The 15,521-nt window shown below is 35.1% G+C and overlaps 1 protein-coding gene across 1 annotated transcript; it reads right to left on the bottom strand.

Moving 5' to 3' along the window:
* Window positions 1-11,208: 11,208 nt before the first annotated feature.
* LOC116143723 (secreted RxLR effector protein 161-like) lies at window positions 11,209-11,880 on the bottom strand. The gene has a single exon (XM_031429156.1). It carries the CDS (start codon window positions 11,878-11,880, stop codon window positions 11,209-11,211), a length of 672 nt encoding a protein of 223 aa, XP_031285016.1.
* Window positions 11,881-15,521: the final 3,641 nt, after the last annotated feature.

Below are 15,521 nucleotides of genomic sequence, written 5' to 3'. Positions count from 1 at the left end.
ATGTATTTCATTTTACAAATTTTAATAATTATATAATTATTTGGCATATACGAAATGTGGAATTGGAACAGAAATAGACATAGGAATAATTTTCATATTTCCAGTGGAAGCTTCAACGGAAAAAGTAATTCTCATTTCCCATGTCAAGCCTCGATCTTATTTCAGATATAGAAGAAAGACAAATAGATAAAAATATTCATACTATAATTCCAATACAAATTATTTATGTAAAAGGAATAGACCAAGCTACCTTTTTTCCAAGCCAAACCCTCTTATTTCAGTATATATCGAGAGCTTGAAATTTCTCCTAGAGGAGAACTTCACAGTTCACACCCTGAAAATCACCAGAAGACAAAACGTTATCATTGTATTCAAATATCTTGACTCTAATTTGACACAATTTTAGCACTTTTATAATATATATAATATCAAATCAACTGTCACATTTAGTTTAAATAAGAAATTGATACATATACTTACTTAGTGAAATCATTCCCAAAATTAAAAATTAATTGAAAATCACTTTTCTCCTAAACATCCACAGCCACAGGTTCCCTAGTCCATATTTTCTGTACAATCCATTTGAATAATTGAAATTATATATATATTATTTTCATCGAGAGTATTTGAATCAGTTTGTGCGTATCTTAATTATTCTTTCAGGGTTTTGAAATTGTCAACCGAATAAGAGTTCGAGTGATCACCCTTATTAGTGTCTAAGGGATTCAAACTCTAAAGCTAATGAAACCTCCTTTTGTTTTTTTTACATTCAGACCACCCAATAGTGGTTAAATGTATATATATTGTTTTAAATATGATTTTTGTAACAATATTTGAGTTTTGAAGAATTTATCTTATATATTAGATTAAGTTAAGAATACGAGAGATTTTAATGGAAAGTAAAATAATAACTTTTAATAACATTCAATTTTCCAATTTTAATAATTTAAGAAACAAAAACTATACAAATTTAACAAAAAAAAAAAAAAAAAAAAAAAAACTATCTAATATATTTTTAAGGCATCCACATACATATGATGTTCAATTGTCACTGGCTGACACATTTATGCCAACTCTGCTCTATCTGCAACCATAGATTAAGAATAAGTGACATCATGAGTAACTTTATTGATTACGTAAATTAATAAAAGTACAAAAAATAAAACATTTTTTTTGTTTTCTAAATTTATTTAGATTAACATGGAAAAAATATATAAATGTAAATACAAGTTGATGAAATATTGTCACTGTCTGTCACATTTATTCCAACTCTACTCTTTCTGAAACCATAGATTAAGAATAAGGGACACCATGAATAACTTTGTTTATACACAATATGGGAAAAGTTTATTAAGTTAATAAAAGTACAAGAAAAAAAAAATATATGTATATTGTTTTATAAATTTAGATTAACATATGATAAAATATATAAATTTAAATAACGAGAATGCAAAAATAACACAAGGCTATTCATTTATAAAATCATCAACCAATGTCCTATGAATTCATTTACGAATTGGAAGAAAATGGTACTATAAATAAGAAATACTGTTAGATTCAGTTTATTGGACTGAAATGATATCAAAAGCAAAGAAATTAACAGAATAGTCTGAAAATAAATTTTCAGGTTCGGATCCGTAATTTACAAAATAAAACCTATAATAAAACAATATTGCATTGACTGATATAAGTATAACTTAATCTTTGAAACCACAAGAATGTTTGTAATATTAGTCAATATTTTGCATCTAAGAATAAATGACTATCTGAGAAAAAAGGGTAGAAACCAAAATAGGGTTAGAGGATTCAAAGATCAAATTAAGAGAAAGCGTGCAAATTCCAATTATTATATATTACAAAGAGAAGAAGTGAAAACTCCTTGACTGAGAGAGAACAAAAAACTATCTTTTTTTTATTCAAGTCTAATACCTTCTATTACATTTTGGGTATTTAAGTAGCTTACAGTTGGATTTAGCTACAATAAAACTAATTAATACAAAGATGAATTAACTAGACGTACTAACTACTGTCACTTTAACTTAACCTTTACTAGACTAACTACTCAACTAACTATTAACCAATATCCCCCCTCAAGCTGGACATATGATGAATATCAAAGAGTCCAAGCTTGGAAAGTAAGTGACGATGTTGTCTCTTGCATAAACCTTTGGTGAACAAATCAGCTGACTGCTCATTAGAAGAAAGGTGAGCAGTCTGGATGACATTGGTTGTAATCTTCTCACGGATAAGATGACACTCTATTTCAAGATGTTTGGTCCTTTCATGGTAAACTAGATTGACTACAATATGAAGAGCTGCTTTGTTATCATAATACAAATTAAGTAGCAGGTTGCAAATTTTGTATCCCTAGATCACAAAATAGACTAAGGATCCAAGTTATTTCACAACATGTGGAAGCCATGGCACGATATTCTGCCTCACAAGAAGATCGAGAAACAGTAGATTGTTTCTTTGTTTTCCAAGAAATTAAGGAGTTGCCAAATTTGATGCAGTAACCTATCAAGGATTGTTGAGAAATAAGACAGGAGGCCCAATCAGCATCACAATAAGCAGTAAGGTGTAACTGTTTTGTGGAGGAGAATAATATTCTAAGACCAGGATTCTGTTTGACATACTTCAAGACTCTTATAGCAGCTTGCATGTGAGAATATTTGGGTAAATGCATATGTTGACTCAAACTCTAGACTAAGTAACATATATCAGGGCGTGTCATACATAGATAAATGAGCTTGCCAACTAACCTTTGGTAAGAAGAAGGATTTGCTAACGAGGGATCAGCTTTGGTTTCAGCTGAAATCTAGTCAAGTGCTATAGAAGTTAATTTCAAATGTTGTTCAGAGGGAATGTCTACAGGTCGAGTGGTTGCCAAACTAGCTTCAGAGAGAATCTCCAAAGCATATTTTCGCTGATTAAGAACAATACCTTTGCTAGACCTACTAACTTCCATCCCCAAAAAATATCGCATGTGTCCAAGATCCTTTATTTTGAACTTGAAATTGAGATTTCTCTTCACTTCAGCAATGGCAGTAAGGTTATTGCCTATAAGGAGAATGTCATCAACATAAACTAACAATATGACAAAGCTGGATCCTTGCCTCTTAGTAAACAAAGAGTAATCATTCTTGGACTGTTGAAAACCATTGTGAAGAAGAGCAGTAGTAAACTTACGGTGCCATTGTCTGGAGGCTTGTTTTAAGCCATATAAAGACTTGAGTAACTTACAAACTGTATTCTTACTCTGACCAGTATGCTCAAGCCCCTGGGGAATTCTCATATAAATTTCTTCTTGTAAATATCCTTGTAGAAAAGCATTAAAGACATCTATTTGAAACAATGACCAGTTATTCATAGCAACCAAAGCCAAGATAGTACAAACAATAACCATTTTAGCAACAGGGGAAAAAGTTTCAGTATAATCTATACCCTCTTGATGAGTGTAGCCCTTGGCTACAAGGCAAGCTTTATACCTTTCGATACTCCCATCAACTTTAAGTTTGATTTTGTACACCAATTTATAGCCTATGGCTTTTTTTTCTAGGTGGAAAAGGAACTAATTCCCAAGTGTTGTTTGATTCCAAAGCAAGAATCTCATTTTCCATAGCAACTCTCCAATCATGGTGTTGGATAGCTTGTTGATAGGTTTTAGGTTCTGTATGGGTGGTTAAAGAAGAAAGCATACATTGATATGTGAGGGATAAATTAGAATAGGAAACAAAATTAGAAATGGGATACTTGGTGTTATTGGATATATCATAATTTGTGTGCCATATGGGAGGTCTAGTGGTTCTAGTTGATTTTTTGGATAAAGAATGCTGTATAGATTGAGAAACAACATTGGGATTAACAAAAAAATCAGGATCAGCAAAAGAAATATTACCTGAAGAAGAAGAGCTATGGACAAGTGCATATAAAGGATTGGATTTAGAACTAGGCATGAGGCCAATAGGGGCAAAATCAAAACTAGTTTCTATACTGGGAAATAAAGTTGTATACTCTATATATAGTTTGGAATCAAAATATGGAAAAATGTTTTCAAAAAACTCAACATCTCTACTAACAAGATTATTGTTATTAGAAATGTCAAAAACTTTATACCCTTTTTGAAAAGTAGGATAACCCAAAAAAATGCAAGGTAAAGCTCTTGGACTAAATTTATCTGTGTTGGGAAAACATTGGCATAACAAAGACATCCAAATACTCTTAAATTGGTCAAGTCTGATGTTTTATGGAAAAGAATTTCATAAGGAGAATTATTATTTAAAAGAGGTGTAGGAACTCTATTAAGTATGTATGTAGCAGTGAGAATGCGGTCTCCCCAAAAATGAATAGGAACATGAGATTGAAATTTTAGTGCTCTTGCAATATTCAGTATATGTTGATGCTTCCTTTCTACAACCCCATTTTGTTGGGGTGTGTAAGGACATGAATGCTCATGAATTATACCAAGAGAACTTAAAAAAATGTCAATTCTTTATTAAAAAACTCAGTTCCATTGTCTGTCCTAATTTTCTTAGGTGTAAAAGAAAATTGATTTTGAATCATCAAAATGAATTGTTTGAACACATGAAAAGTATCAGATTTGGTAACCATTAAAAAGGTTCAGGTTGCTCGTGAATGATCATCAACCAATGTAAGAAAATATTTGAAACCATTGTATGTTGGATCCTTATAAGGACCCCAAACGTCAATATGTAAAAGATAAAAAATATGAGCTAAAGAAGACATGCTATGTGAAAAAGATTTTCTGCATTGCTTAGTCATAGGGAAAATTTTACAATGGTGAAATGATTCCTGTATAGAGATGTGCTTAAGAGAAGGAATCAATTTTATTCTAGAAAAAGATGCATGTCCTAATCTATGATACCAAACAGTAGCATTAACACTAGTACAAGCAGTCAAGATTGGTGTACAATTTGATTTATTTTCTATAATAGAGTAAGACAGATTATCAGCCTGTGGCATAACCAGATAGTAGAGCCCATGATATTCTTTACCAATCTCTATCATTGACCCAGTCCATAGGTCCTGAAACAAGCAAACATGAGGAAAACATATGATAGTAACATGATTGTCTTTACAAAATTTAGAAACAGATAACAAGTTATAGTGAAAGTGAGGGACAAAAAAAACTTTTTGGAGTTTTCTCTATGATGAAAGGGATATATCACCAATATGGGTAATAGGTGTGGTCATACCATTTAGAAGTTTAACACTAGGTTTTTTTGAAGAGTTGTATGGAGAGACATTTTCCAGACTTTGAAATGCAAAAGTCATATGGTCAATAGCTCCTGTATCAAAAATCCAGACATTATGTAAAATTGTGCCAAGAAGAGAAGTGATATTACCTGCTATATTAACGGTGATTTCAGAGTTTGCCTGAGCCAGGTTAGAATTAATACTTGAACCATCTTTGCCAAGAAGTTTCAGGATTTCTTGGTACTGTGCTGGAGTAAAAAGACTCGAAGGTTTGCTCATAGGTGTAGAAGTCCTTTATGGATCATCCATCACAGGAGATTCACTATGATTTGCAGTAAGAGTCTTATGATTTGTCCCTTTCTTTTGTTTATTTCTTTGTCGATTATCAGGATATCCATGCAGCTTCCAACAAAAATTGACTGTGTGATTAGCCAAATGATAATATTCACATTCCATAGGTTTCTTTTGTTTGGTACCTTGAGCAAAATTGTTCACAGCTTTGGCATTGTGAGTGAAAAAAGCTAAGACATTAGATTGAGTGTTAACAACAGTGGTAATTCCTCGCTGGTTTTCTTCTTGGTTTAACATTGAATAAGCAATGCTGACTGTCGGCAATGGATTCATTAGTAAGATTGAACTACGAATGCTGAATAACTCTCATTAAGACCCATAAGAAACTGCATAACTTTCTGAGTTTGCTCATGTTTTTAGTAACGTTAGAAACATGACAAGCACAATTAGCTGGTAGGAGCCTTGAAGCATAGCCATCCCAAAGTATCTTCAATCTTGTATAATAGACTGGAATAATAGATGTACCTTGTTGATTCATAGCAATTTTTTTCATTATTGAATAACTTCTTAAACCATTAATATTATTATAGGTCTCTTGAAGGTCTTTCCATACTGTAGCAACATTGTTCCCGTAAATAACTCTAGCAACCAAATCATTCTAAATTGTGTTTATAATCCATGACCTCACCGTTGCATCACACCAATCCCATTGTTGCACCTAAAGAGAATCAAGAGGACGAGCAAATGAGCCATCTATAAAGCACAACTTGTTCTTGGCTAAAAGCACTATTCGCATCGCATGACTCCAAAGTCCATAGTTATCTATTCCGGTCAAAATCTGACTCACTATTTGACTTCCAAGAGTATCAGAATGATGCATGTATAGTAGATTATTGTAATCTGCTACCATTGTAGCTCCTTGAACACTGGTGTTTGTAGATTCACTCATCGTTGATCAAGAATTTAGGTCAAAAGAAAGAACTCTTTCAAGAAGAAATTTCAAACAAAAATTCAAAGATTCTGAATCATTTGAATGAAATAGAAGAAAAAACAATCTAATTGAAGGAAGTTTTGCGGAATTTTGCTTGAATGAGCTCAGATCGGAGCTCTGATGCTTATTACAAAGAGAAGAAGTGAAAACTCTTTGACTGAGAGAGAAGAAACAACTATCTTTTTTTTTATTCAAGTCTGATACCTTGTATTACATTTTGGGTATTTAAGTAGCTTACAGCTGGATTTAGCTTTAATAAAACTAATTAATACAAAGATGAATTAACTAGACGTACTAACTGCTGTTACTTTAACTTAACCTCTACTAGACTAACTACTCAACTAACTATTAACCAATATTAGAAGCTGATCATAGTGATGATGCTTTAATTGACTAGCTTAAGAGTAATGATACGCAAATTTACAATGTAATTAAGTGTAAAAAGTTTTTTTCTTTTTTCTTTTTTTCGTGTGACCGAGGGTATTCGGGTCAGTTTGCATACACCTTGACTAATCTTCCAAGGCCTTAAAGTCACCTCTATTAGAGACCAATAGGAATCAAACTCAAGAGTCAAGACCTCTTAAGTAATACACCAAAGAGTCTTTATTGTCCCACCCGGCCATCCAATAGTGGTTTCTAAAAACAAAAACAAAAATCTTTTTTTAGTCCCAAAATTTAGGTGCCAAACTCTTACTTCCATTTCAATAACACTGACATTTTATTTGCAAAAATTGTAAAACAACTTAACCTTAACAAGGCTTTTATCCCAAGAACATAAAAAATAAATCAATAATAACATTCCAGCCTTACCTTTGGAGAAGAAGAAGATGAAGAATTATTCAGTTGAGCATTTGTTCAAAGGGAGCTATAGCCTTGGTAGCTCTCCGGCAGCAGCGGTGGTTTAGTTTTCGATGACATCAATTCACTACGTGAGTGAATCTCTTCAAGTAGAACCGAAATCATATGAAGTAAGGCAAAGATTCTGCATAAAGTTTCCTCCATCAGTTGATTCAAATGGGTTATGGGAATATATTCATGATAAATTACATAATCACTTGGAGGCTTCGTTGCCAGGATTTGAGTTTCAAATTGTTAGGAGTCGGTGAACTCTAGATAGCATTTAAATACCCGTTTTTAAAGTGCAGCAGAAGTTTTTACTAAGTTGATAAATGGTTATCAAGTTAAACATGAATCAAACATCCATAAACAATAAATGTGCACATCAGCATATGCAAGGTTCGGCTAAAACCACTCTTAGCCTACATTCATGGGACCTCATTCAGATCGAAGCAAATCCACTAAACAACAAACATTACAAGATATAGTTCAAAGTTGATTTTAGCTACAGTAAAGAAAACTTCTTGCTCTAGTTAAACTAAACACCACCTTTTGAATCTCTAATGTCTTGTTGCTCTAAACACTTCTTCATGTCGGGAACACACCTAAAGAACACTTGAGCTCCACCCAAGCTTCACATGCCCAAGCCATGCTCCAACATCAACAATGGAACTAAGTTCCAACAACCATTCAATCAATAATAAGAGATGGTAACGATTTAGCACATAAACATAAGTTGAACCTTTGAAGAAAAACTCTCTAAAAATTTTAGAGCACAAGAAAAATAAAATATCAAAGGTTAGCTTTACAAATGAGCAAGAATGAAGATGATATAGACCCATTTTGGTGCTCCCCAATTCTTGCCAAGTCAGAAACCAAGGGCTAACAAATGTTGGTCCAAAAATGGAAAACAGTCTATCTAAATTTTGGGACCACAACCAAAAAGGGAAAAAGCTTATTTCCTTGGACCACAAGAGGATATTGGGACACCTGTAGGTGGTCCACATGACAGCACAATAGATGGGAAAAAATATATCACCTGATAAAGATAAAAACGCAACTTGTGCAAAAGTAAGTCAGACATGCGATGTTAGCACAACTAAAAAGTGTGTGCACACACAAAATGAAAAAGCAAAAGACATAAGTCTAACATAGTTGAACACGTGGAGGACAAAAACAATTCCAACTCTTTGCTGGACCATAAACATATCTTTTCTCTTTCTTGCGGGACCACAGACAAACCTTACAAACTTTTAAGACCACATAAGGAAATTGTGACACATTTAAAGTTAGATTATACAAGGATATCATGAATCAAAATAAACTTAATGGGCAAGACAATCAAACAGAAAATGCCACTTGGCAAAATGTGTCACCATAATATAAGTTTGACAAAAATATCAACACAAATAATCACACGAGGATGTTTATGTTTCTAATGAGAGTCAAAATGAAAGTTAGCATGATTCCCAAGACTTGAAAAAAGATATTGTTTACTTCTCTGCTGTCTCTACTGCTACTTATACTACTTGGTGTAGCAGTCCTTGTAAATGTGAGCAATTTTTGGAAGTTTGGTCTTGATGGAAGAATACAACTATTCTTTGTACTTATAATACATTGCCAGAGTCTATTCCCAGTCATTTCTTACCTCATCAATGACCTTCAAATCATAAATTCAGAACTCGGCCGATTAGGACTATCATGCGCATTTGTCTGTGAAATTGTCACTTTGTTTTTACGTGGATTGCAATCTAGATTTACAAGGTTGCTGGAAATTAAGCTCTGTCAAAAAAGGTCTTATCGACATTGCATCGATGATGGTTTTCATCTTAAAAATAGTAACCATAATGAAGCCATAATTCCATTGGATTATCAAACAAACACTTGAAGGAAAACCTGTCAAAAGCTTGTACGTTCATTATATAATCATGCTGGTAGTGGGATCTGGCCTAGTGTCATTCATATTTAATCAATGTGTTTTCTTAGGTCCTTTTCTTCTGGGTTTAGCTGTATTCTACTCTGGTTGATAAACTCGATCCGTTTGTCTTAGGCCTATTCATCCCCGTTCTATTAAATATGTGTGCTATGAAAGTGAATGTGCAAGATATTATTCACTTCAGCGACGAGTTAATGATTAGCGTTGCAATCTTTGTTGCTACGATTAACACGGCCAAATTTGTTGATGTCTTGATTCCTCCATTGGTTTCCAAGGTACCCAACAGGGATGCTGTTGCACTTGCCTTCCTATTAAGTTCCAAAGGCATAGTTGAGCTGATCAGTTACACTAAAGTTAGAGACAACAAGGTACCATTAGCATTTTCATGGATCCAATTACAATGTTTATCAAATGTCATTTCTTGATAACAAGGCCACTAATATTGCTAACTTTTTACCTTAAATGCAGCTTAAAAGAGCGGAGGTGTTTCATTTCTTGATTATTACAATTCTAATTACAACCACCGTCATGCCAATCCTTGTGAAGCTCTTTATGATCCTTCGAGGAAGTATGCAGGCTACCAGGAAAGAAACATTATGGAAGCCAAGTGCATAGAGCTGCATATACTTGCATGTATTTTCAGGCCAAATAACATCCCTGCCATACTCAATTTTCTCGATGCCTCTTGTTTGACCAGAAGCAGCCCTGTCGCTGTTTATGTCCTTCATCTAATCAATCTAAGCGGGTAAGATGCTCCACTCTTTATCTCCCACAAAATGCATGCTCAGAATAGGAGTGGTTAGATAATGTATATGCTCATCTCTTCACAGCAGTATCTCCACCAAGTTTATGCGCTAGGATATATGCATGGTGGTGTTTGGCAAGCTCACAACCATTGTAGTCCTCCCATTTCATTGAAAATGGTTCTTAGATGGATCCGTTCAATCAGAGGACAATACAAGAAAAGCCATGAATCATTGTGTTCTTGAACAATCACCTTGCTCTGTGGCGATTCTTGCTAATCGTGGCTATTTGTGAAGGTTCAGCATTTCCAAGGACTTATCATCAATATCATCTCTCTCTAGCTATGCTTTTCTTTGGAGGTAGTGATGATCGCAAAGCATTAAGTTTGACTAAATGCATGAGCCAAAAGTCGATCATAAGCCTCACTATGGTCCGTATCATTGCCAAGAATGTTGAGACTGTGTAGACTGGGAGAAAGTCTTTGACTCCGAGGTGTTGAGTGATGTTAAACCTGAAAATTGCACCAATCAAACAGTATGTGTTGTAACTAAACTACAATACCCACAGATCAAATATATCACACACGCCACAAAGAAAAGCAAGATTCAATCACAACACATAGATTTTACTATGGTTCACTTATCCTAATTGGATAAGCTATGCCCACGTTGAGCTCGGAAAATGGGAGAGCTCATTGCACTACTTATTAGCAAGATTCAACCAAGAACAAGTACAAACCGAATCACACTCTCAACGATTACAAGTAATCTTCACAGTAACTAATCCTAGAGATACTCACCTGGAATCCCCAAGAACAAGAGCAAAGAAGCCCTCCTGATTGACCAACAGATTACCCAATCACACAAGTTACAAAGATCAATCTAAGACCTATAGAAAGAGAAAATCATGAATGTAAAACTTCTTCAACCAGAGACAGAAACACAGCACATATTTTACTATGCAATGCCCCTTTTTTTAGTGTTGACTTAATGAAGCTTCTCAGTCATCAAATCTAATTTGATCCAACGATCAAGATTTATTATAGACAAATATCAAAGTGCAGCGTTTCATTTAGGCTCCAAAACTATATCGTTTTAGTCTTTACTTCAACAATCTTCACCTTGAAGACTTGAAACCTAAGCAGTGCAACTCACTCTAAACCATATCCCTCATAGCTCTAGGTCGCTCCTGATTACTCCACTGACAACAACTTCAAGCAGTGCTTGAACTTTGCTAGTGTAATGACTTTTGTCCCCATATCTGCTGGATTTTCTTCAGTGGTTACCTTCTTCAATTCAACTACTCTTTGTGTAACAAGGTCTCTCACAAAATGAAATCGGACATCTACATGCTTGGTTCTTTCATGATAGATTGGGTTTTTACTGAGAAGAATTACACTCTGGCTATTAGAGTAGATTGTGACCTTCCCATCAAATAAATTTGCTTTTGACAACATCCCCTGCAGCCATATAGCCTCCCTAAACACATCAGCTATGGCTATATACTCAACCTCAGTTGATAACAATGCTACAGTGGGTTGCAACTGAGATTTCCAGCTTATATAGTTTCCACCAAGTGTAAAATAGTAGGCTGTTGTGGATTTTCTGGTGTCCTTGTCACCTACAAAATCAGAATCTATGAACCCCACCAGATCAAGCATAGTAGTTCTTTTATAGTATTTTAAACCAACACTTAAGGAACTATTAATGTATCTTACAACCCATTTTAGGGCAGTCCAATTATCACTCCTAGGGTTGTACATAAATCGACTAAGCAATGATATAGCAAATGATAGGTCAAGTCTAGTACTTACCATTGCATACATAATAGAGCCAATCACACTAGCATAAGGGACAGTATCCATTTTTATCATTTCAGCTTCAGTTTTAGGACATTGGTTTTTACTTAACCTAAAATGGTTTGCTAAGGACATAGAGATAGGTTTTGAGTTAGCCATTTCAAATCTGTTTACTAGTTTTTTCAAGTATGCTTTCTAATCAAGTTTTAACTCATTACTCCCCCTATCCCTAGATATAACCATGCCTAAAATTTTCTTTGTACTTCCTAAGTCTTTCATATCAAATTCTAAACTAAGTTTCTTCTTTAATGCTTCTATTTTGAACACAGATCTACTGATTAGTAACATATCATCAACATACAACAAGAGATGTAAAGGCAGATCCTCATCTAAATCAAAATAGAGGCAATTGTCATATCTACTTCTTTTAAATCCTAGGCTCACTATGAAAGTATCAAATCTTTTGTACCATTGCCTAAGGGCATGTTTGAGGCCATACAAAGACTTATATAACAGGCATACATGATTTGGCACCCTATAATCAATGAAACCGACAGGCTTACACATATAGATCTGCTCATCTAAGCTGTCATATAGGAATGCAGTGGTGACATTAAGCTGTTTTAATTCTAAGTTTTGGTAGGCAGCAATGGAGAGCATAAGTCTGATAGTTTTGTATTTCACAACTGGGGAAAAGACTTCATTGAAGTTTATTCCCTCTCTTTGGGTATAGCCTTTGGCTATAAACCTGGCTTTATACCTAGGGGGATTAGAGGCAATAATTCCATCTTTTATCTTATAAAGCCATTTACATTGTATAAGCTTTTGGTCTTTGGGTTTAGGTACCAAAGACCAAGTATTATTTACCTCTAACGAGTGCATCTCTTCCCTCATTGCTGCTTTCCACTTGTCTTTGTCTTTGGATTTCATGGCCTCTTCATATGTTTCAGGTTCTGTCCTATGGACTTCTGTACCTGCAAGCAAAGCAGTAAAGATTAAATTTACATAAGAATATCGTGTAGGTGTCCTTGCCTCTCTCCTGGTTTTACATCTTGCTAGTTGGTACTGCTGTAAATCCATTGTTTGGGGTTCTAAGTTTTCTTCTACAGCTTCATGTTCTGGTTGTTTAGGTTCTAGTTGTTCTATTTCTACTTCAGTTTGAGGATCCAGGTCTGGATTTGGATAGGTTGATGTGGTATAGGCTCCACCTCAATTTGTGTACTTTCGGTGGGAATGGATGAGGTCTCAATATTTCTTGGTGTTACTTGGTCAATGGCAGTGGCTTTACAAGGGAATTCATTCTCATTAAACACCACATCTCGACTTACTATGATTTTCACCCCTAAAGATTCCCTATCCCATAATCTATACCCTTTTGTGCCTTCTTGATATCCAAGGAATATGCATTTGGTGGATCTAGGCTCAAGCTTCCCCTCCCCCCCACAATGTGTGCATAAGTTGTACAACCAAAGATTCTTAGGTGGCTTAAGTCTAGTTTCCTTCCAGACCAGATGTCTTCAGGACACTTCCCATTAATGGCAATGGATGGGCTTCTATTTACCAGGTAAGCTGTAGTAGCTAAAGTTTCCCCCCAAAGTGTTTGGTAGCCCTGAGGTGAATATAAGGCACCTAACCTTTTCTAGTAAGGTTTTATTCATTCTTTCTGCCACCCCATTTTGTTAAGGAGTCCTAGCAACAATCCTATGCCTTGAAATGCCATGCTCTCTACAGAAATTATCAAACTCAGTATTGCAAAACTCTAACCCATTGTCAGTTCTTAGGGTTTTTACTTTCTTGCCTAGCTGGTTCTCAACTAACACTTTCCACTCCTTAAACTTGGCCAAGACTTGATCTTTGGTTTTCAGGAGAAAGGTCTAAACTTTTCTACTATAGTCATCTACTATTGATAGAAAATAACTATTCCCACCATGGGATTTAACTTTTTCAAGCCCCCAAAGGTTTGAGTGTAGGTATTCAAGGCAGTTTGTGGCTAGGTGAGTTCCCTTTGAGAAACTCAGTCTATGTTGTTTTCCTAACACACAATTTTCACAGAATTCTAGGTTAAAGATTGAATCCTTACCCAACACCCCCTGACTATTAAGGATATTCATACCCTTTTGACTCATATGCGCTAACCTAAGGTGCCATTTTTGAGTTGTGGATATTTTTACTAGAAAGCAGAGCAGCATTAAAACATTCAGAATCAAAAGTGCCACACAAAATATAAAGACCATTTCTCTTTTCCCCTTTAAGGATTAGGTTCTGGTTTTTTATACACGTTCAAGCATTCATTGCTAGCTTTATAGAAACATCCAGCCTCATCTAGGGTCCCTAAAGAGATGAGATTTCCTTTTAAATCAGGGATATACCTAACCTTGGTCAACTTTACAAGTTTTCCATCAGTTAGTCTAAGGGTTACACTGCCTATACCCTTAACACTATAGGCCTTATTGTTTCCCATGTAGGCTGCCTCATTTTCATGTGTTTCTAGATTCTGAAACCAGTTCTTGTGTGGGCTCATATGAAATGAGCAGCCTGAGTCCAGGACCCACTCCTTGGTAGTGTTAGATGTTGACACTGTCAGGACCTCAGGTTCATCCAATTGGTTTTTACTAGAGGTCGGGTTACTCTCAGTGTTTCCCTGTTTATGTTTCTTTAACCATTCAAAACAGTTTTTCTTAATGTGCCCAGGTTTGTTATAGAAAAAACACTTTCTTGATTTAGTTTTTGCTTTGTTGTTACCCTTTCCCCTTTTCTTGTTCCTAGACCCTTGCTGATACTGATTATTCTTTCCTACTTGACTGGATTTAGGCCTACCTTTTACAAACAAATTACTACCAGACCGTTTCTAGACTTTTAACTCTAATTCCCTAGCTTTAAGTCCAACTACAATCAAGTCTAGGCTAGGTACAGTTCCTGAATATTGTAATGCATTCTTGACTACTTGGTATTCCTCAATCAAAGAATTCAGTAGGATCATTGCTAGACTAGTGTCCCCTAACTCTTGGTCAGTTCCTTTAAGGATTAGGGCCATCTTTAGAAACTCATCAAGATTGTCCTTAATGGACTTTGTACTATCCATTTTATATGAAAATAAGGTACTCTTTAAAAAAGCAAGATTGGGTGTTGACTGTAATGAGTACAAAGTTTCGAGTTTACCCCATAGGGCTAGAGGAGTTTCTAGCCCATCTACCTTCCGTAGGACGTTATCGAACAAGTTCCACAATGAGATTGTATGCCTCCTCGTTGATCTCATCCTTCTTCTTCAATTTTTCCTCTGGCCATTTGGATACGTCCTTCTACAGAGCAAGCCCCACCTTGTTGTGGGAAAGTAGCGCCTTCATCTTCTTCTTCCAACTGTCGAAGTCAATCTTTCCATCGTATTATGTGATTTCCAGTCATGTGATTGACATATTGTAAGTATTTGTGTTTAATTTGTCTTTGATTCAAGAAGCCCTAATTGAAACCCTATACTGAGGCAATTAAAGAATTCCTAAAAGATTACTGAATAACGAACCCTAACTCTTCCAAGAACCTTTCAATTGGCGATTTAACACCTCAAATCTATACTTCTATGACTCTAGATTACCAAGGAATGACTTGATTTGAAAAGCCCCAAATTTCAACAAACCTTAGAAATTTCCAGGAACCCTAGCTTGTTCAAAGATTCACCAAATCAATCAATCCTAACACCTAAAGCTCTGATA

The sequence above is a fragment of the Pistacia vera genome, unplaced genomic scaffold (assembly GCF_008641045.1).
Source record: "Pistacia vera cultivar Batoury unplaced genomic scaffold, PisVer_v2 Contig432, whole genome shotgun sequence".
In the NCBI taxonomy this organism is placed as follows: domain Eukaryota; kingdom Viridiplantae; phylum Streptophyta; class Magnoliopsida; order Sapindales; family Anacardiaceae; genus Pistacia; species Pistacia vera.
This window is presented reverse-complemented; position numbering and strand designations above follow the sequence as displayed.